The 21,476-nt window shown below is 51.4% G+C and overlaps 2 protein-coding genes across 5 annotated transcripts; one reads left to right on the top strand and one right to left on the bottom strand.

Annotated features, from left to right (window-relative positions):
- The first annotated feature begins 2,350 nt into the window (after positions 1-2,350).
- LOC111158492 (fumarylacetoacetate hydrolase domain-containing protein 2A) lies at positions 2,351-11,051 on the top strand. Its single transcript, XM_022520547.1, has 8 exons — positions 2,351-2,521; positions 4,765-5,033; positions 6,521-6,737; positions 9,111-9,170; positions 9,360-9,522; positions 10,445-10,553; positions 10,665-10,752; positions 10,858-11,051. Exons 2-8 carry the CDS (start codon positions 4,792-4,794, stop codon positions 10,918-10,920), a joined length of 942 nt encoding a protein of 313 aa, XP_022376255.1. The 5' UTR covers positions 2,351-2,521; positions 4,765-4,791; the 3' UTR covers positions 10,921-11,051.
- Positions 11,052-11,116: 65 nt separating this feature from the next.
- LOC111158491 (glycerol-3-phosphate acyltransferase 2, mitochondrial) lies at positions 11,117-21,077 on the bottom strand. Of its 4 annotated transcripts, none has more exons than XM_022520543.1 (21): positions 21,015-21,077; positions 20,767-20,880; positions 19,993-20,066; positions 19,474-19,578; positions 19,102-19,230; positions 16,750-16,849; positions 16,230-16,363; positions 15,815-15,914; positions 15,513-15,725; positions 15,055-15,174; positions 14,786-14,868; positions 14,333-14,451; positions 13,868-13,938; positions 13,532-13,790; positions 13,294-13,442; positions 13,031-13,108; positions 12,410-12,541; positions 12,208-12,328; positions 12,052-12,117; positions 11,776-11,831; positions 11,117-11,464 (listed from the first exon to the last, which is right to left on the bottom strand). In XM_022520543.1, the coding sequence occupies exons 1-21, from the start codon at positions 21,075-21,077 to the stop codon at positions 11,348-11,350; spliced, it is 2,403 nt and encodes an 800-aa protein (XP_022376251.1). In that variant the 3' UTR covers positions 11,117-11,347. The 4 variants fall into 4 exon arrangements, with proteins under 4 accessions (XP_022376251.1, XP_022376252.1, XP_022376253.1 ...); XM_022520544.1 differs by having other exon boundaries at positions 13,532-13,772; XM_022520545.1 differs by lacking the exon at positions 15,513-15,725.
- Positions 21,078-21,476: the final 399 nt, after the last annotated feature.

The raw sequence follows: 21,476 nt of genomic DNA, 5'->3' as shown, positions 1-21,476 counted from the left end.
GCTCAGGTCAGGAAATCAAGACCGGAATCAGCCTCTGTACTCAGCAGGGAATATGCTTGAGTTTCCCTCTCTCCCTCTGCCCCTTTCCCAACTTGTGCAATCAATCAATCAATTCTTTAAAAAAACAAGTTAGGAACAAGCATTCTTTGTTCCCAATTCCAGGGGGAAAGCATTCAGTTTTTCACCATTAACTATGACATTAACTGTAGGCTTTCTGTTAGATGTTCTTTATCAAGTTGAAGACGTTCCCTTCTGAGTTCTCTGAGAGTATTTGTCATGAATGGGTGTTGAATTTTGTCACATTTTAAATAAATTAATTAATATGACTTTGTGATTTTTTTCTTTAGCTTATTAATATGGTGGATTATAGTGAGTAATTTTTGGATATTGAACACGCCTTGCACTCCTGGAAAAAACCCTGTTTGGTTATGGTAGAGAATTCTCTTTATGTATTTCTGAATTACATTTGCTAATATTCTGTTAAGGACTTTTACATCTGTATTTATGGGAATTACTGGTTTGTAGTTTCCTTTTTTGTGCTGTCTTTTGTTTTCTGATACCAGGGTAATACTAGCTTCATAAAATGAATTGAGACATGTTCCTTCCTATTCTATTTTCTGAAATAGATTAGGTAGAATTGGTGTTCATTCTTTAAACATTTGGTAGAATTGTTCCAGTGAAAACATCTGGGACTGGTTTTCAGGAGTTTTTAACTTACAAATTCAATTTCCTTAATAGATACAGTACTATCCAAATTACCTATTTCATTTTGGGTGAAACGTTTTAGGCTCTGTTTAAAGGAATTGGTTCATTTCATTGAAGTTGTCAAATTTATGTGTGTAGATTTGTTTATAGTATCCTCTTATTATTTTTTTGATCATGGTCTTTAAAAACATCACCTGTTTTATTCTTGTCCAAGAACAGAAGTCCTCTCCTTGGAATTTGGAAAGTGCAGTTCCAAATCTCTGCCTAAATTATGTGTTCCCCTGTCTCCCTGTTTCCCTTCAGTCTTTCTGGCTGATCCTTGCATGATGGGTCTCCTGACTAGGGTTTGTGCCAAGCTCTCTTTACCACATCCCTCCTGATCATACTTACCCTCACAAGTTCCATTTCTGTCTGTATGCTGACCTCTACCTGCAAGCTAATTCCCTAAGTTCCAAGACCTGTGTCTCCAACCGCCCACCCTGCAGTGCCTCCTTGAATGTATCACAGCGACATTAAATACAACCCATCGAAAACTGAGCTTACCATCCTCTCCCCAGACCTGATGTTCCTCTAGAACCCTTGTCTTCATGAATGGCAGTGCCCTTTACTGGCCAGAGATGTAGGAGTTGGCCTTGGACCTCCTTTCACTTCCACCTCCTGTCATCATCATTGAGGGCTGTCAGTTCTACCTTCTAAACATCTCTGGATGTTTAGCCACACACCAAGCCACCTACACCATTGCCCTCACCTGCACCACTCTTATCCAGACACTTTGCCTTGTAGGAGTGGCTAGGGCAGAACTTCTCAAATGCAAGTCTAACCATGGCACACCCCTTGTGAGGTCTCCTGTGTGCTTAGAAAAGGCCAGACTCTTTCTTGGGACAAATAAAGCCCTGGATGATCTGGTTTATGGTTAAGTCTTGGGCATCTTGCCCAGAGCCCTTTACATGTCTCCATGTCCCAGGGGCCTACAATCCTAGTGGATTGTTACTGCCTGTTTAATAAAACCACCTATGCACGAGAATGCCTGTTCTTTGATGCTGGAGGCTTCCCACTATCCTGCCCTAGGCCCAAAACAGTGCATGTGAAGACAAGGCTGATGAGAATGGGAGTAAAGGGTTGCACTTGGGGGTCAAGAATGCTGGTTCCACTATTCACACTCTTTGTGTCACCTTGAGCAAAACACTTCTGCCTCGGGTTCCCATATATAAAATGGGTGCAATCATTCCTTCCCTTCTCAGTGATTTATCAGAATCAGAAGACAAAAATACTCGTCGTTGCGAACCAGGAACGCCATAATTTGGCCTCCTCCACCACCTTTTCCCAACAATCAAAACAGCATGTGGCCCCAAGCAGGGCCCCACGTAGGTGAGGCTAGCAAGGCGCCCAGAGCACAGATTTGCAGGAAGCACTTGCTGTCAGATTCATGCAGGTGCAGGGAGTCCAGACTATGAGTGTCCGGGAATTTGGTCTCGGGCGACGGCTGGCCTCACCTGCGTCCGCCAAGAAGACGCCTGAAGGAACCCGAGAGAAGCCACCTGCCCTCCGGCACTAGGCCCGTCCCCTCCGTGACCTGGCTTCCGGGACAGAATGAGGCGCCCTTCTATTGGCTGCTGCTCTCTGGCGTCAGCAAGGAGCGCCCGGCTGAGCGAAAGTCCTAGTGGAGCAGCTGGGCGCGCTACTGCAGCTGATCCCCGGGCGAGTCGTGGCTCATAGAACGTGGTGCAGGTGTCTAGACGCCTGTTGACCTTGGCCCCCAAGTCGGTGAACCCGAGCTGGACAGCACAGACCCGGCAAGACCGGCCGCGGCGGCCAGGTACGTTGAGGTTGTGGGCCGGGCCGGGCCCGGTCTCAGCCTCCCTGCAGGTCTTCCGCTGAGGTCAGGACTGGACCGGATCCCCGACCGCAGCGACCACGGGGACCCGGAGGGGTGGGTACTCGTGAGCGCCCACAGAGTGCAGGAGACAAAGCTGGGGGACTGGTGTAGGGTGCCAAGCAAGTGGATAGTGGGACACGATCCCAAGCCTCTCAGTCTGCGATGCTTGTGCTGTTTCCACCTTGAATCCCAGCCTCTTCGCTTCAGGACATTTTTCCAGGAGTTGAATTGAGCTCATACTCTTATTGCGTCCTGATTACCACAGAAGCACCAGGGCCACTTTCTAACTGGTACTTTGGCAGATGATTTCTTTAAGCCTCATTACCCGTTTCTGTAAAATGGGACGTTGTACCTGAGGATATTGCTGTAGGGCAGCATGAGAACCGGAATGTATCTGTCATGTGGAAAGGGCATAGTCCATGGGGCCTGGAGTTATCTTGGAAAGCATGTGACCAGCCTTATCCCTGAAGCAGCAGCCAGGATGTGACCACGTTTTCCCTGGCTGACAGCAGACCTCTAGGACATACCCTATTGGAAATCCAACCCCCACCACCTCTAGGACACTTTAGCCCAAGCCAAGAATTTCAGTGTCACCTGGACTTGGATTCAAGTCCCAGCTATTTTCTCTCCTTGGGAACTTGGGCAAAACCCTTCATCTTTCTGAGCCTTTTTTTTCCCCCCACTGTAAAATGGAACTAATGTAGCTACTTTCCACAATTGTCAAGAGAATTGAATCAGACATTGTAGGCAAAGCTCTTAAAATAAAACCTGGCATTCAGTGGGAGCTGTAATTATTTTTTCAGTGTGTGGAGCGTCTGAGTGCGTGCATTTTGACTTGAATAGCTTTTTGACAGCATCATTGTGTAAGATGGGAGGGCGGAAGTTTCAAAGCTGATTGTCTGGCCGAACTTGGCTGCTGCAGTGGTCAGATCAGTGACCTGGGTCTAATGAGTCTTTAACTGAACATGGCAAATCGAATGAGGACCAGGAATCTGGGACTACCTCCATGTGCCTGAGCATAAAGGGGCACTTTTTAAAGCAAGGACCCATGCAGGGCAGGGACTGTTTGGAATGAAGGCCAGGCTTAGATTAGAAACAAAACAAGAGAATGGGGTTTGTCTTTGAGTAAAGCCTGGAGCTCAGAACAGGACCTGAGCCCTGTTGATATCTTCTAAGCGATTTGAGGAGGAAAGACATAGCCATGTTGGCAATCACCAAGCTTTCCCAAGTAGTGAAAAGTCAAGCTGCGGCTCCTGGCATTGGTTGATTCAATAGAGTGTAGTGTAGAGCCTCCTGTGTGCCCAGCATAGTGCTTGGCACTGTGGACTCAGCAGTGAAAGAGAAAGATGCAGTCCTGAAACCCAGAGAGGAGACAGCCCAGTGAAGTCTGCCAAGCTGAGACCATGCCCTTTGTCTGCAGCCTCTTTCCTCAGGTAGTCTGAACTGCAGCAGGAGAAACGAGATAATTACTGTCTGGAGATGTTTGTGGGGGCTACTTCTAGAAGACTACAATAGCCCCGTAGGGGTTTTGGCTTAGTAATGTGAGCAGTGGGAAGCATTTCAATAGAAGGATAATAGGATCAAATTGGTATTTTAAAAAATTGCCTATAACTGCTGTGAAGCCAGTTTTACCAGTGGTCACTTCTCCATGCAGGGCCCCACTCTTAGCTAACTTCTAGTCCTGCTTATTTTAGCCCAGCCCAGCTCAGCTCAGCTCAGCATCACTTCCTCAAGAAACTAGTTAAAGGCAGGACCCTTTATCTTCACATTAGTAGTCCCAATCGCTGGATCTTACTTATGACGTCAGTTGTTAATATCCATCTCCCCTGAGAGCAGGATGGCAGGCCTGCGCGTGTCTGACCTATAGTGTGCCCAGTGCCTCGGTGGTGGCAGGTTCAGCATAAGCCTGCAGGAAGCACCGGTTCAAGGAATGCCAGAACCCCTGCCATCTAGACTCGTGCCTGGCATGAGGTACTCACTCCTTTAGAAATGTTTCATTACATGCGTTGAATTGAACAAAACAATCACCTGATAAAGTATAACAGGGTGAAATAACTAATAAATGTGGACCACTTCCAGGACTGTGCTGTGGCAGGGATGGCTGATGGGGTGAGAGGGCTTGGGCTGCAGCTTGGGGAATTCTGTGGATCCTGATGGTGGTTTCGGTTCCTTCTGTCTCCTAGGACCCACGTTTTTCTACATAGGTTCTGATGCTGGTCTCCTGTAGAAGGTTGCTCACAACTTTGCTGCACGCTCAGAAGTGGCCCTTTCAACCCTCCAGAAATATGAGACTGGTGCAGTTCCAGGCACCCCACCTGACAGGACCTCACCTGGGCTTGGAGTCAGGGAATGGTGGGGGCGTCATCAACCTCAACACCTTTGACCCCACACTGCCCAAGACGATGATGGAGTTCCTAGAGCAGGGAGAGGCCACTCTCTCAGTGGCAAGAAGGTAAATCAGCAGGCAGCTACAATGGCTGCCCTGCTACCCCCTCCCTCTTCCCACCCCCATCCCTGCCCTGGGAAACAGAACCAGCTGGTAGCTCTTTCAGAGGTGAGCAGGGTGACTCTACCTTTCCTTTCTCACCTCTTCTCTTAGTGGAGAGCCTTAGAAATCTTGTATGACAACACTCTCCGGCCCAGGGATGGTGATTAACTGTTTCAAGGCCATACATTCAGTGGTGGAGCCAGTACTCTGCTTCATCACCCTGCCTTCCCCAGGGATTAAGTTTTTGTCTGCCTAAGAAGTCTGGGATCTGGGATCCTAGGAGACATCTTGGGAAGCCTGGAGGGAGTCTTTGGACGCTTAGCTCCTTAGAAGAGAGAGAACTGTAAAAAGGTGTTCTTAGAGATGGTCCTTGGGTTTGGGCTAGATAAGGTAGGGACTTACCTGAAGTCAGGAGCCATTTGAAATCTGATGAACAGTAAATGTATTAAACTGGCAAAAATGCAAGTGTTTGACAGCTCACAGTATTGGTAATAGTATATTTCCAGGGGCGCCTGGGTGACTCAGTCATTGAGCATCTGCCTTCGCCTCAGGTCATGATCCGGAGTCCTGGGATCAAGCTCCGCGTCGGCCTGCTTCTCTCTTTTCCACTCCCCCTGCTTGTGTTCCCTCTCTCACTGTCTCTCTTTCTGTCAAACAAATAAAATCTTTTAAAAAACCCAAAAACCAGGGCACCTGGGTGGCTCAGTGGGTTAAGCCTCTGCCTTCGGCTCAGGTCATGATTCCAGGGTCCTGGGATCAAGCCCCACATCAGGCTCTCTACCCAGCAGAGAGCCTGCTTCCTCCTCTGTCTTGCCTGCCTCTCTGCCTACTTGTGATCTGTCAAATAAACAAATAAAATCTTAAAAAAACAAAACAAAACACCAAAACAGTATGTTTCTAATACTGTCATAGTCTCACAAGATTGGAAACTACTTCCATGCCCTCATCGGGTAATTGGGTCTACCTGTACTGTGCAGGTATACACAGTCCTATCAAAAAAGGGGAAAGGTATATGCTGTTATGGAGAGATCTCCCAAAAAGTACATATTTTTTCTAAAAGGTGTATTCAGTGTGCAGTCATTTGCGTAAGAAAGGACAGGAGGAGAAGAGGATGTGAAGAGCTACACGGGCCACGGTAGCTGTGCCCGAGGGTGAAGAAGGGGCAGAAGAGAGGCCTTCCCAGTTTTCTCATGTGCACCTTTTGAATTCCCTTACATGACATGTATTACCTAATGGGGGAAAGGAAATCAACACTGGATAAAAAATAAACAGCACTCTAATATCAAAGGGTAATACCTGGGTTTGGTTTCCACACTGATTGTGATGGTTGATAGATCTAGAAAATACATTTGATAAAGCATAACTTGTAGCTGCTGCAGTGCCTCCCCAGCATGCCCAGTGGTTGCGGCCTGCTCCTAACCAGTCTCTCTCTCCTGCTCTGATCTCTGCAGAGCCCTGACTGCCCAGTTGCCAGTCTTACCACGGTCAGAGGTGACCTTCCTGGCCCCAGTCACACGGCCAGACAAGGTGGTGTGTGTGGGAATGAATTATGTGGACCACTGCAAAGAGCAGAACATTCCAGTGCCGAAGGAGCCCATCATCTTCAGCAAGTTTGCCAGCTCCATTGTGGGGCCCTACGACGAGGTCATCCTCCCGCCAGAGAGCCAGGTCAGTGCCTCCTCATAGGCCCCCAGTCACCGGCCCATCACTGGGGTGCTCAGCACTCAGCAGCCAGCCTAAAGGAGCTACCTGTTGCTTAGTAGTGCGTTCAGCAGAAACTACAGGGGGTTATACTGTGTAAGGCTGGACTCGGGGGAAAAAAAAAGTTAACATATTTTTTACCGATTGCAAAAATAATACACTTTAATTGTAGAAAAATAATAAAATTCAGGATGCATCTTCTAGGAGTAAATACAATGTCCTACATGACCATAATAACCACTATCACCACTAACGAAATTAACAGGAATAATACCTTATATATAGTCCAATTGGAAGTATACCCAGTTGCCCCCAAAGATGATAATTTGGATTCTGTTTTACTTTTAATTTGTTGAACCAGGATCAGTCAAGGCCACACAGTGTACTTGGTTATGGCTCTTTAGTGTCTTTATTCTAGAACGGGGATCTGCAGACTTTCTCAAAGGGTCAGTCAGTAAATAACAGACTCTGAAGGCCACGGAGTCTGTTCCAACAAGTCGTCTTTGCCCCTGTTGAGTGAAAGCAGCCGTGGCAGATATATAAATGAGTGAATATGACTGTGTTCTAGGAAAGCTATTTATAAAATCAGCCAGCAAGCTGGATCTGGCCCATGGGCCATAGTTTATTGACTTCTGATATCAGACAATCCCCCTGCCCTTTTCTGTCTTTCATGATGCTGACTTTTGGAAGAATCCTGGCAAGTTGCCTTAGCATATCCCACACTCTGTTTCCTCGTGTTTAGATTTGAGTTAAACATTTTTGTCAAGGATTCTACATACATGTTAGATGATTTGGACTGCTGTAACAAAATACCACAGACTGGGTGGCTCATAAACCACAGAACTTTATTTCTCATAGTACTGGAGGTGGGGAAGTCCAGAATCAAGGTGCTGATACATTTGGTGCTTGGGGAGAGCCACTTCCTAGTTCACAGACGACTGTCTTTGCTGTTTTCTCACATGACAGAAGGGGCAAGGGCACTCTCTGGGATCTCTTTCATAAAGACACTACCCCTATTCATGAGAGCTTTGCTTTCATGACCTAGTTACTTCCCAAAGGCTCTACCTCCTGATATTATCACATTGGGAGTTAGGTTTCAACATATGAAATTCAGGGTTGAGGGGCACATTCAGTCTGAAGGAACAGATATACATTGCACTCCATTGGGAGGCTTATCAGATGGTGCTAAAGTTTGATCACTTGGTTTACTTAATGTTCACTAGATCTCATCGGAAAGGTACATTTCATTGGTAATTAATAAGCAGTCTACAGGGGAGGAATTTGAGACCTTGTGACTATCTTATTGTGCCACAGCTTTTCATCCAGGGATCCTCACCTGAATCCATCACTGTATTGGGAGTTAGAAAAAGGCAATTTTTCTATCATGCTTTCTTCTGCTCCTATTAGGCTACCATTCTGTTAAGAAAAGCTTCCTCTTTTTTTTTTTTTAAACTCCTGTCCCTTTAGTAGCACTGCGTATTTGTTTTTCATTTTTATCCAATATGTTGTAGACCATCATTTACATTCTTTTTGATAGCCAAATGGTCTCAGTTTAGCCAGTGGTTGGCTTCAAGTTGGCCCCGGCCCTGTCACTTTTTGAATCCTTATTTTCTGACCAAGATATTCCAGGCTCATCTTGTACTGTCTCAGACCTGGAATTAGCCATTTCCCCTAAGGAACCCAGTTCTGTCTAGTGGGTAGCAATGCTGGAGACCAAGATTAGGTGTCAACTGTGCTCAGAACAACTCTGGTTGTTACCATTAGAAAGAGCACACAGTTTGAAAGGCCAAGTTTTATCTTATAGTTGTATTTTGCTGATTATGGGAAAGGCTGCACATGTTTTCCTTTTTCTGTGGCTGTGCCCATTTCTTTTAAGTGAGTTAATACCTAAAAGTACTTAGGATGCTACTGGCACACAGTAGGATTAGCTGTTAGTACTCGATATTCATTCTTTTTTGAAAGTATCGAGTGACTTGTAAATTCAGTGCCCAGTCTCCCGTTGTCTTTCTTAAAAAATTTACCTATAATTTCTACACCCACTGTGGGGCTTGAACTCACAGCCCCAAGATCAAGTCACATGCTATACCAGCTGAGCCCACCAGGCGCTCCCCATAGTGGGGAGCTGTGCCTACACACAGTGGTGCTGCCTGCCACTGTCCACGTTTATGGGTCTATAAGCCACACCTCTCCCCTCATTTACTACATGTAGTTCATAGTGATTACAATTGTGCGCCCACAGCCAAGCCCCACCGTTAGAGACCTAGGCCCTAAAGCACGGTGTGCAGCCCCTCAGCATGGCATTAGGCCCCAGAACCAGGCAGTTCACTGCTTTCTCTACAGGAGGTGGACTGGGAGGTAGAGCTGGCCGTAGTCATTGGAAAGAAAGGCAAGCGCATCAAGGTAAGGTGGAAGAGGTGCCATCTGTCTCTGGCATTGGGAAATGGTTGGCTACTACCTGCTCCCTGCCTTACTCTTTGCCCATCTTTGGCTAGTTCTGGTGACTAACATGGGATAAAGTCTTGGTTATGAGGGTTGGTGTCACTGTGTTGATCTAATTTCCAATCTGGCCAAATCCCCTGTCCCCTAAAGGCCACAGATGCCATGGCTCATGTGGCCGGCTTCACTGTGGCTCATGATGTAAGTGCTCGTGACTGGCAAATGAGACGCAATGGAAAGCAGTGGCTGCTGGGAAAAACCTTTGACACCTTCTGCCCCCTGGGCCCTGCCTTGGTGACCAAGGACAGTATAGCAGGTAGGTCTTGGATAGCCCACATGGTGACTCTTCCTGCTCTTGCATGCACACATGAGAGTAAACAAAAAGCCATACTCAGGAAATTGGAATGTGGACTTGCCTTTTTCTGATTCCTTAGAGAACAAGTTTCAACCTAGGCCACAAGTTCCACAGGCCTCCTTCCACATCCCTTACTGCGGAGGTGGGAGAACTTCCTCTAGCTGCCACTATCCGTGAGAGTCTTTAAGTCAGAAAGCAGCAGAATTTGGCTATCAAAAGCCTGTGCCTTTCCCCAGTGGGGGAGAGGGAGAGCACCTGCACAGCTGCAGGGCAGCACCCGTTCTAAGCAGCAAGGGCAAGGTGAGCCCAGAGGAAGGCCCGTCACAAAGAGGGCAGTGCACAACCATTTGGGTGGGGGTGTGCCCATGCACCCCAGCTTTACACCCCCTGTGCAGACACAGTGATGTGAAATTGTGTTCCAGCTGTTCTGAGGGGGGATGTGAGTGTATAAAGCAAAAAAGTTGAAGGTGCTCATTAACCAAGACACTGTTACAGGTAAGCTGTCCCCTGCTGTCAGGTGCAGGAGGCGCCGTGCCCGTCTGGGTCATTACCCTCTTGCAGTACAGATACCCAGTCATTTCCATATCTGCAGTGGCCAGCCTCTGCTCTGGGTAGAGGAGGGTCTGGGACATTCCCTCCTTAACTCACCCCAGTGACCACAGGCAGATGCTCTGCTAGATGGTAGGTGCAGGGAGACCTGAGGTGGCCAGCATCCATATGGAAAGTTCCAGGGTAGGGAGTGCTGGGTGGGCATGAAGTGCCAGGAGCACGTCCAGTGAGACCTTTCACTGTGGTTACAAAGCCACCCTGTGCCTTTGGTTTCTCAGTAAAGGGAGGGGTTCACGGGAAAACAACCCCAAGGTGGTGCTTTTACATTTTTCAGATCCACACAACTTAAAGATCTGCTGCCGTGTGAACGGGGAGGTGGTCCAGAGCAGCAATACCAACCAGATGGTGTTTAAGACGGAAGAGCTGATAGCCTGGATCTCCCAGTAAGTGGGATGGGGCCTTACTTCCCACTACCCACCTGAGGCTGAGCTGAGCCTTCCAGCCCCAGTTCTGGCCCCCTCGGCCCATGGTCTCAGCTGTCTCTTCTGCCCCAGGTTCGTTACTCTTTACCCAGGGGATGTCATCCTGACTGGGACCCCCCCAGGTGTTGGTGTCTTCAGGAAACCTCCAGTCTTTCTCAAGGTAGGTTAACTAAAAGGTGGAAAGGGAACAAATACCCAGAATTCCTGCTGGGCTTATAAAATCCAGGCCAAAGGACTGATGGCCTCCTGACCTTCTGTTTTACAGAAGGGTGATGAAGTCCGGTGTGAAATTGAAGAACTAGGCATCATCATCAACAAGGTGGTGTGAGGGCTCTCCACACAGGCCTGGGACTTAAGAGGTGGGACATCCATTCTCTCCCAGTGCCAGCAGCCTCTTCCAGGTAGAATGAGAGGAGAGGAAGCTTGCTCTCCTCATCAATAAAATTCTCAGCCAAAACAGCCAGCTTGACTTTTGCTATAGTTCTTCTTTTAGGGTTTCCTTTTTAGGGACCAAGACAGGGCCTTCTCACAAGGTGGGGAAGGGGAAAACATACCCCAAAAAAGACACTTCTGAGCTTGGGAAAAGACTTGTCCAGTCCCCTTGTTTAACACACCAAAGGATGGAAAATACAAGAGACAGCAAGGGACAATGAAGCACAAACTATTTTATAGTTCAGGTAAGGGTGTGCAGCCCCCTCGGTCTTCTGACTCCAGGACACAGCTGTATTCTCGGGCTGAGAAGTCACCCCACAGTTCTAGCTACAGATGAACTGTCGGATGAACTGTTCCAGCTTTTCCTGATTTTCCCGACTGGTGAATGTAGGGGACAGGTAGAGCATGGGGCCTGCGGGGCTGGGCGTCTGCTGTAGCACCTAGGCCACAGGGAAGGGCTGTGAGTGCTCTCCCTGGAGGCTGTGCCTGTGCCCCAGCAAACTGCAAGGGAGACCTTGGGCCCCTTGGGCCTTGCATGCAAGTGCTGCCTCTTAAACCACTGTCTCATCCTATTCTCGAGTTTAGGAGACAAAAAGGACCAGGAAAACCATCCTACCTTCAACTACTCCACCCACCATGCCTATTCAAGATACTAGGTAAACACCAGGGTGGGCACAGTTAGGCTTCTCTGGGCAGCCCTGTTGGGTTATAGGGGTGGAGGCAGGAGGATGGTGAAACTGGCTCCTCTTACCCCCAGGTCTCTGAAGGTCCAGACAGCACTGATGGCAAGATTTGGGTCTGCACACTCTGGAAGGAAGAGAGAAGTGAAGGCTATAAGACCCAGGTTTCTCTTGTGCCGAAAGAGGAAACTAACCAAGTCTAGCCAGGGCTTGGACTAGTTGCAAAGACCCTCTTTTCTACAACCCTCCTTCCTAGAGTTGCAAGGTTACTGCCCAGCAGGGGGCAGCAGCCACCAGCAAACCCTTCCCTGCCTCTGGGGAGCCTGGGCTGGCTGCCTGGGACTCACCAAAGAACCCTTCTTCCTGGGCAGTGGCTTGCAAGAATTGCAAGAGCTGCTCAGTGTAGCCAGACTCTGTGGGAGAGAGAAGAGGTAGGCCTGGGGCCCCTGCCCTGAGAGCGCTCAGCATCCCCCTATGGCTGGCCAGGGAAGCATGGGCCTTACCTGTATCTGGCAGCTGTCCCTGGTGGAGAAAGGTGGCAGCCTGTGCAAAGGCCTGGAGCAGTGGGCTAAGCAGGCGGCAGAGGAAGAGGAAGAAGTCAGGGCAGCGTGACTGCTGGCTGAGCTGGAGGGGCACAGACCAGATGAGGGTAGCTCCGACTGCCTGCCCACCACCCCACCCCCAACGTGGCTTCTCCCAACTTACCCTGAAGAACCGACCCTCAGCCTCCTCGAAGTCATCACTGTCACTATCAGTAAAGTCCCCACTCGGTTTCCACAGTAGCTTTGCACTTAAACGCTGCCGCCCTGTGTCACAGGCTGCCCGGGAGCCTGGGGTCTGGGGGCCATGGGAGCCATTGGTCCCTGACAGGTTCAGCCCTGAACCCCCAACTTCCCTAGACCAGGTACATGGCAGACTAGGCACGTGGAGGTGAAACTAGTAAAAGCAGACCTAGGGAGCCCAAGAGGACACCCAGGGCCACCCCAGACCACAGCACCTGCTGAGCCAACTTGCAGGGTGAGAGGAAGTGAGCACTGACCCTTAAGGGCCATAGTTCTGTGGGACAAGAACTGTAGCGGGTAGGAGGCCTCCAGAGGACCTCGGAGGTCCAGTTGTCCAGTCCTGTCATGATAGGGCCGGTGGGATAAAGCCCAAAGCAGAGACTGGTGGAGGCAGCACCCAGGCCTCCCTGTCTGCCAGGCGAGGGGCACGCCCACCCCCACAGCACGTTGGGGCAGCAGGAGCAGGCTGGGGCAGCTGTCACTCAGGGTGGGAATAGGTGGCTAGGCCCCAGACCTGGGTTTTGTCTCTAGCTGCCCTGCCTACCTCCTCAGCAACCAGGAGCCCACACTGAATGAGACGGTCCAGCACTTCCTGACAGTAGCAGTAGGAAGATTGGCAGGGCTGAGGAAAAAAGCATTCATGTGGCCTCAGAATCAGGCACTGAGCAGGGGCCTGGTCAGAAGCAGGGCAAGGGAGACCTACTGCCATAGGACGACTTAGGGGCCCATGCCTGCCCAGTCCCTTCCCATCTCCACAACCGAGAGGGGAGGCCCAGGACCACGCAGGGCTAGGGGGAGAGAGCGGACCTGCAGCAGCAGCAGGTCCTGGGGCAGCAAGTGCAGCAGCAGCAGGATCTGGCGGTACAGCTCATTCTGGCTCAGCAACTCAATGCCCTGTAGCTCCCAGGGCCCCTCAGGCGGCACTCTGCCCGCCAGCAGCCCCCGAACAGCACAGGCTAGGGAAGGAAAGGGCCAGGCACGAGGAGGGAAGCCATTCACCTCACCCCGACACATGTCCCACCCAGCCGAAGCCCTGGAGACTCACCACCCACAGCCTCACTCAGGAAGACAGGCAGCAGCTCGGCGCTCAGGCGTGCCAGGCGTGTGAGGCCTGGGCCTGGGCGAGGAACCACCAGCAAGTCCCCCTGATGGACACGCAGCAGGACCACATGTGCCCGGAGTAGGCTCAGCGTGTGCTGCACAAGGCACCGCAGCTGCCCTGAGAAGCCCACGTCAAAGCCACGCAGTAGCGTCTCCTCGGTCAGCCAAGAGAACTCCCCCAGGAGCTGAGACAGGAATACACCCTGGGGGGCAGGGCAGTACAGGGGCTGAGGAAGAGAGCCACACCCTTTCCCCAGCCCCCTACCACCCTGTCCCCTACCTTCTGGTGCTTAAAGAGCAGCAGTGCCGCCATGATGGCTGTGCTCATCACTGCCGAGCTGGTCACGCTGGCTGGGGCCGGGGGTGGGAAATGCTGGTCAGGGCCCAAGGGCCAGAGGCCTAGTTCCTCCACCATCCCAGCAAGTCTTCCTAGTCAAAAACATTCCTCCCATACCCCCCTGGCAGCAGGGGGCTCATCTATAGTCTGCCCCCTGCGCAGTGAACCCTCCACAGCTTAGCCAGCCTATGTACTCATCTAGTGGCTCCCTCAGATTCTCCCTGGCTGCCCTGCTTCCCAGAAGCAGGGAGGGTTCCAGTCCTCTTCACACGTCCCAAGTGGGCCATACAGGAATGGATGTCAGGTGCAGAAACCCATTTGGAATGGAGGGCCCCAAAGACTGGCTGACCCAGTAGGGAGACTACTCAGGAGTCTCCCCTAAAAGGCCCAGACCTAGCTCCCCCTCACCATTCAGGACATGACGGCTCAACCTCCTGACCAGGAGCTGGTCTTCTTCCTTAAGTGCCAGAAGGGGCCCAGTTGCTGGAGTCCACTCCTGCTCCTTCTCAGTGTCTGGGACAACATTACTAGGACAGAGACACAGAATACAGGATTAAGGGACCAAACCTCAAAACAGTTGCAGGGAAGCCCAAATCTTTCTCAAAGGGGAGCGTGTTTCCCCATCCCCACTCCCAAGGCAAGAGGTGGTTCATGTAATTCTAGCCCTTTCCAGGTCCGTGTCCCTCAGATTACAGGCAAGGTGGGGTGGCTGGCTCTGTTTATATGACCCATGGGTATCTGGAGAGGTAAGGCTGGAACTGGTGATGTTGTGGGTATGGGGGGAGAGGGTGTCAGCTCACAGGCTGGGGCTGAAGGGCTGCCTGCCTTGCACCCAAGACCCACACACTCCCATGCCCCTACCATTGGCCCAGCACGATGGGCTGCAGCAGCTGCTCCAGGGTCTGCCTGCTGCCCCAGCAGCTTCTGGCATTGGTGGTGTATTCCTGCCCAGGACAAGACTCTTAGATAGCCTGCCCAGGCCCACCAATAAACCTACACACAGCCTCCCTGAGGTAAAAAAGGCCATCCGTGCAGGGGCTCTGACCCAGTAGGGAGACTGGGTGCAGGGGCCACCAGAAGCCCCAGGACAGACCCCAGGTACTCCCAGCCCTGTCCAGCAGGCTACGTACCTGTAGGGAGAAGGGCTGGGCTAGGTGCACACGGACACAGACCCTGGGGCTGCGGCCCCAGCTCCATAGGCTCCGCAGGACAGCCAGAGCTCCTGTCCACAACCCCAGTGGGACCAAGGCCTGCAGGGAGGGAGGGGCTGAGTGAGCAAACTGCCTGGGGGCACTATTTTTTGCTCTGCTTTATCTTGGGCTCAAACTGGTCCATGACCATGACTTCTTCAAGCTCATTTTCTCATCCATGACACAGGACAAATCCCTTTCTAACCTGGGTCTTTAGAAGACGAAATGACTGTGTAAGTTTAAGGGCCTTGGCAAATGCCACAGGATGATGACTGGAGCGGTAGAACTTTGCACTCTCCCCTTAACTCTAACCCTAAGGGGAGCTGGCCAGAGGACACAATAATGTGTCTCTTCTCTAGAGATGGTGTCCACTTGGAGTCACCAGGGGCAGGACTCACGTGGTATACATCACAGGGTGCATCTGGAACCAGGTCATAGGTGATAGCCACTGGCACTAGCATGGCATCTGGGATGACACCCACCTGGACAGCCTGGACCACCAGTCCCAGCCAGGTCTGGCCCAGGGCTGACAGCCGAGGCCCCTGGGCCCCAGGGGGCTCCTCCAGGAATATGAGCAAGGGCTGCCTGCTCACCAACAGCTGCTCCATAGCCTGGAAGGGGGTTGGGAGAGGCAGGTATCAAGGCCAGAGCAGCAACAAGCCCCTGGTCTGACCCCACTGGTACCACTGGGGGCACTTACAGCATGGACCACAGCCCTTGCAAGGACCCCCTCAGAGCTGTCCAGGGTGAGGTTGGCCTCTGGGGGCAAGAAAAGCCCCCCAAGCTTCTTTAGCAGAGCTCTGTGGGGCACAAGGCAAAGCTTAATGAGAGAAGGGGCTCAGGAGATGGGGCCAGGCAGGAGGCTAGTGAGAGCCTCAGCCCACCAAGGCCAGCCTGGGTCCTGCCTGAACACTGTGAAGCCAGGCATGGCTCTAAGGCTCATAACTGACCCTCCAGCTGAGTCCCATAGGCTGAGATGACAGAGTCGGGAGCAGAAAAACCAGGAAGAAGGCCTCTGTGGAACTGCCACCAGCAACCCCCGTAGACATCCCCACACACCCCTACCCCGGGCTGGGGACTTCTCCCCTGTATATCTAGAGGCACAAGGCTTTTACCTGAGGGTGGGGGAGCAGGTGCGGGGGTCCCAAACCACACGGAGCACACCCAGGCCTTGGGAGAGCAGCACAAAGGGCAGCAGGATCCCATCCAGGAGTGACTTGTGGGTTGAGAGGAGGACAAGCGGCAAGCCCTGCTTGGGGAGAGCGAGGGAAGTGCCAATCAACCCCCACCCTGAAGATGCAGGAAGCTGAAACCCAGCACCTCCAGACCCAGGGCAGCCCCAGAGGGAGGGAGGGTTCAGCTGAGCAGTTGTTTCTCTGAGCACATTTCCCAAAAGTAGAGGAGCTCTGTCAACAACTTTTAAGGTAATGCACTGACGTAATGGTTGTTAAGACCATGATGAAAAGACGTTAGAGGGAGCCCCGAGGGAGCAAGACCGTGAGACACGAAGAGAAGGTCGTCAAAGAGCAGTGGATTTTTCCCACCAGCTGATGGGGCTGGTCCCAACTCAGGACTTGGCCTAGCCTCTGCTCCTCTGTTCCCTTCATCCCCATCCCAATGGAGGGCGGGCCTTACTGCCTGGGTGGCCTTGTGGACCATCTTCATCTGACCCTTGTGGAGCTGCACGTTCAGGAAGACACAGTTCAGGAACCGCAGCAGTGCCCAGCTGAACAGCCTGGAGAGTGACACCCAGTCTGAGGTGTGTCAGGGCCCTGCCCAGGAGGCAGGGCCCATGGCACCTCAGGAGGCTACCCAGCACTCCTGTGAGGCAAGTGCTATTACTGTCCCCACTTCATAGAAGAAGCAAGTGAGGCTTGAGGAGGTTACAGAAGTGGCTGAGTAGTAGTAGAGAAAGCTAAGAAGTAGTGATGCAGAGACTGGAAGACAGGCCTGACACCAAAGCCCATGCCTATGAGGTGCTGTTACCCTCTCAAGACCTCACGGTGCAACTGCCTCAAATCAGCTTCAGAGCATCTCCCTGCTTCTATTTACCTTAAAAGAAATTAGAGGATCAAGACTGTCCAGGCATAACCCAACCTAGTCTTTGGAAACTGCTGGGAGAGGTGAAATACAAAGGAAGGAGTTCGTGATACAAAATGGGGTTAACTGAAAGGGCCAAGTCTCTGAGGAGGCACTCCCAGAGGCCCAACAGGAGGACTGGTGTTGAATGAGGACAGAAGCGTAGACGCAAGTAGCACAGAGATGTGGGGGACAAGCAGCATGCCCTCATCCAATGGCTTCTACTTCATGAAGCACAAGATGGGGCCATCAGTTAACAGCAGGTAAATCTGAGAAGGAACAGTCTGGATCAGAGTCTCAGCAGACACTGTGTGCCTCTCTGAAAATCTCACAAAGCAAACACATGACTGCTTAGGTGCAGAGAAGGCAAGTAGCTGGGTTCAAACAGAACCAGTGACTCCTTCCCAAGGGCGTTATCATCACGATGAGCCCTGGAATCAAAGCAAGGCCAAGAGAGAAGAAAAGACAAGAAGGGGGCTGATGGCTGGTGTAAAGGAACTGGAAGTCTCAGCAAAGTCAAAGAATTGTCACATGGAAAGCTAGTCAAAGTTACCAACAACCTCTACTTCCTGTCCTAACTAAGCAGTTGACCACTGAGCACTTTCAAGACAGCTGTGCCTTCTTTGCCTCAGTGACTCATCTATAAGCTAAAGCTTTTGCAAATCTATGTTCCTCGCCCCAACCTCTTCTGAGCTCCAGACTTATGAGCACCTTCCTCTTGAGTGTCTCCACTGACACATCAGGTATCTGAAACTGTGTGTCCAAAATACCCTTTGTGGGCCAAACTCACTCCTCCTCAAGCCTGCCTCCTCCATCCACACCACCGGGTGCTCTGCCAAAACCCTGGCTCTCCCATGATTTCTCCCTTTTCCCCTCACTGCCCCCACCCTCAACCTTCAATCCATCGTGACCCATTAATTTCACATTGGTCTTTCAATCCATTTTTCCAACACCTACTGTCACCCCCACATGCCTCATCATGGCATCTAACCTGGACTAACAAAACTTCCCAGATGGTCTTCTGTTCTCTACTCTTGATCCCAATTCACCTTGTTGGCATTTCCTGCTTAAAACCTTTCCATTGGTTTTCACTGCACTTAGAATTCAAACCCAAACTTCTTTAATGGCCCTTCCTATCTTGTCCCTTCTACTCTCAGTTTTGTTTCCAACAGCTCTCTCCCTCACTTGCCAGCTTCCAACCACAGCTTCATGAGCAAAAGTGCCCATTTCCTGTGGCCATAGCTCATGCTATTCCGTCTAGTAGGATTGTTCCCTCCATCCTTGCCCCCACAAGTTTGGCTCCTTTCCCTTTTGTCCCTGTCTTACAAATCTCTTGCTTCCCCCCACACCTATTTTCAATCTTAACCCTTGTTCTGCCCTTCTTGCAGCCATATGTTTACTCTGCCCTGTGCAACCCCTCGTTCTCCAGGAACAAGGCCTTGCATCTAAAAGGAGCTCAGACTTGTGCCTGATGAGTGCAGGAGAGAGCATGGGTGCCTATAAGATGGGGGAACCAGCCACCTCGCCTCTTTCCACAGGAAACTGATCTGGGGAGAGGAGGAAGGATGGAGAGGGAAATGGAGTCTGGGCCACAACCAGGGTGGTGGTTCCTAGGGTGACCCCTAAGCCCCTATCTCAGGACAGACAGATAACACCAGGTCAGCAATGATGAGAACCTGGGCTCAGATCAAAGCCTCACCCCATACCTGACTGGTCCCATCAAGGAGCCAGCTGTCCTTGAAAGAACCCACAATGTCCAGATCAGGGCCTTCCTTTAGGCTTTCTGGGAAACACACCATCCAACTTCCAGGAGGGGAATCCAGTCTTTCCCCAAATGTAGCCAATACCCGCTCTCCAGAGGGGCAGAGTCCCCAGCCCAGAAAAGAGCACCCCTCAGCACAGAGTTACCTGAGCAGGAAGGGATGGAGTGGAGCCTGGATATGGCCCAAGATGCGCTGTACCTCTTTCTTCACAAGTCCTGGTACCTGGCCTTCCCCAGCCCCTCCTGGGGCCCTCCCTGAGATGACACTCTGCACCCTGTGGAGTGAGGGGGAGTGGTGTCAGGCTGGGGCAGGCCTAAAATCCCTCAGGTAACTTCCCTCAGCACCACAGCATCCCCAGAACACAGACTCCAGTATTTATGCTCCATCTCTAAGGAAGGGCCCCAGGCAAAGCTAACAGTCTAGAAGCCAGCCCTCTAAACCACCCCTGCCTAGAACACTGATCATCCCTTCAAGGGTCTCAAAAGTGCCAGCCAGACTCCAATCCCTGCTTCCTCACCCAGTGCTTTCCATGATCTTCTGTGGGGCATCCTGACAGGGTGGTATGTGCTGCTCCAGTGACCATAAGAAATAGCAGAGCCTCCGAACCAGCCAGCCCCGAAACCTGGACAAACCCCCAGAGTAGGGAGGGTGGTGATCTTTCAGAGGGCCCATACACCACTAGGGTCTACAGAGGGCATTCTACCAGGAAGGGATCATACCTGAATCCCATGGCCTGGGAACACATGAACTTGCCTTATCATGAAGCAGTACTGCCCATCTGTGCCCCATTCCCTCCCCTCTCCCTGAGTAGGATGCAGATTTAGGGCCTGACACACAGTGGGCAATCCATAAATGCTCACAGAAGAAATTGCAGGAGAGCTCCAAGCCCGCCTCTCCCCACCTGTGGGTATGGGGCAGGGGGCAGGGGCCCTTTTCCACCAGAGGAAAAAATAATGACACCACAGAACAGGGCCCCCACAACTCTGCACCCAAGGACCCTGCCCACCACCCTCCCGTACCTCCCAGTTCTAACTACCTGGTGTTCTCCTCCTTCACCAGGATCACATTGCAGAAGCCTAGATCCATTATGCTTCTGTGGAAGAGGGACTCCTGCAGGAGAGGGGCCAGGGACAGCATGTCCTTGGGGGCCTTTGCAAACCAACAAAGGAAAGCACCCCGCCCCCAGTATATTCTGTAGGCTTTGCCTGATGGGAGTATTGAGTATACCAGGAGACAAAATTATAGTACAGCATTTCACTTCTCAGATCCCAAGACTCACTCAGGAGAAAGGGTCCCACAGTCAAAATGAAAGTGCTGCATGTTGTACAGAATTCCCCTCTTGGAGAGTAGCATATAGTCTCTGAGAACGTGTAGCATGGATCTCTGCCTGTGCCCTTGTCAACAGCAGAGAACATGTAGCATGGATCTCTGCCTGTGCCCTGGGGCTCATCAGCATCAGAACATGGTATGGACTTATGAGGTCTTCAACCATGTGTTGAGTGCTGTGTGACTTTAAGTGAGCCCTGTCCCCAGAACTGAACAGGATCCATGCAGGCCAGGCCAGACCCCAGCCCTCTGGCCATGCCCTATCTTCTCTCTCTGCACTACCCTGCCCAGCTCTTGAAGGCCAGGAAGCCAGCATTGACCAACAACACAACCAACACCAGTGCATCCATTCCCCTGAAAGACAAAGAGCACAGGCATGGGTCGAGGAGGGCTGAACATAAAGGAAGCTGCTTCCCAGAGCCATGGCTCCCATAGTCAATTTCCCCAAGTCTCCCTGGTGGGGCTTAGCCCTACCATCACTCACCCAGCTCTTGGGAGTGCAGGTTTGGCAGCAGCGACCCACAAAGGGGCGATATTTCCCCAGGAATGGGGTAACAGCCTCCAGCTTCATCCCAAAGCCTGAGGACCACAAGCCAGTCTGGAAAAAGGTCACAGAAAGAAATTAGAGGACTCAAAATCCTTGGCAGAGGGAAGGAGGCTCCAGAAGTGGGGGGCACAGAAGGGGAGGTGAGAGGACAGAGGGAATTTGGGGAATGGGAGGGGCCACACTACCTCCTGGCTGTTTTGGGTGTTCCTCTGCTGGGTTTGGAGTCTGGCTTCCAACATGGTAACCATGGGGGCCTATATAATCTGGGAACTAGCCACTTTTCCCATCTCTCTCCAAAAGAACCCGACCTGGGGAGAGGAAGAACTGGAGTGAGGAAGAACTGGAGTTTGGGAAATAACCAGAAGTTCCCAGAGTGACCCCCACCACCAAGTCCTCAACCCCAGGACAGACAACACCCAAGCCAGCAGTGGTGAGGAGCTGGGCTGGAAGCTAAAGGGAAGCTGGTTCAGATCAAAGCCCCACCCCATACCTGACAGATCCCACAAAGGAGCCAGCTGTCCTCAAAAGGTTTTAGTGTCCAGATCAGGGGCTCCCTCAGGCTAACATGAAGGGGATCAGCTGTCTTATCATCACCAGCCACCCTGCCATCTCACAGCACAGATGGGGGCTGTAATGAACAGAGACCC

This window comes from Enhydra lutris, unplaced genomic scaffold (assembly GCF_002288905.1).
Source record: "Enhydra lutris kenyoni isolate GAN:26980312 unplaced genomic scaffold, ASM228890v2 scaffoldscaffold59, whole genome shotgun sequence".
Taxonomy (NCBI): domain Eukaryota; kingdom Metazoa; phylum Chordata; class Mammalia; order Carnivora; family Mustelidae; genus Enhydra; species Enhydra lutris.
The sequence above is the reverse complement of the archived record's forward strand: the minus strand, read 5'-3'. Positions and strand labels throughout refer to the sequence as shown.

Excerpts from the sequence above, each read along its gene's own strand:
- LOC111158492 (XM_022520547.1), top strand. The coding sequence starts at position 4,792 with ATGCTGGTCTCCTGTAGAAGGTTGCTCACAACTTTGCTGCACGCTCAG. Across the intron at positions 9,171-9,359 it reads AGAAAGGCAAGCGCATCAAG|GCCACAGATGCCATGGCTCA; the intron begins GTAAGGTGGAAG and ends TGTCCCCTAAAG. Across the intron at positions 10,554-10,664 it reads CTGATAGCCTGGATCTCCCA|GTTCGTTACTCTTTACCCAG; the intron begins GTAAGTGGGATG and ends CTTCTGCCCCAG.
- LOC111158491 (XM_022520543.1), bottom strand. The coding sequence starts at position 21,077 with ATGGTTACCATGTTGGAAGCCAGACTCCAAACCCAGCAGAGGAACACC. Across the intron at positions 14,452-14,785 it reads CCCATCGTGCTGGGCCAATG|TAATGTTGTCCCAGACACTG; the intron begins GTAGGGGCATGG and ends TCTCTGTCCTAG. Across the intron at positions 13,939-14,332 it reads GAGCCGTCATGTCCTGAATG|CCAGCGTGACCAGCTCGGCA; the intron begins GTGAGGGGGAGC and ends CCCCGGCCCCAG.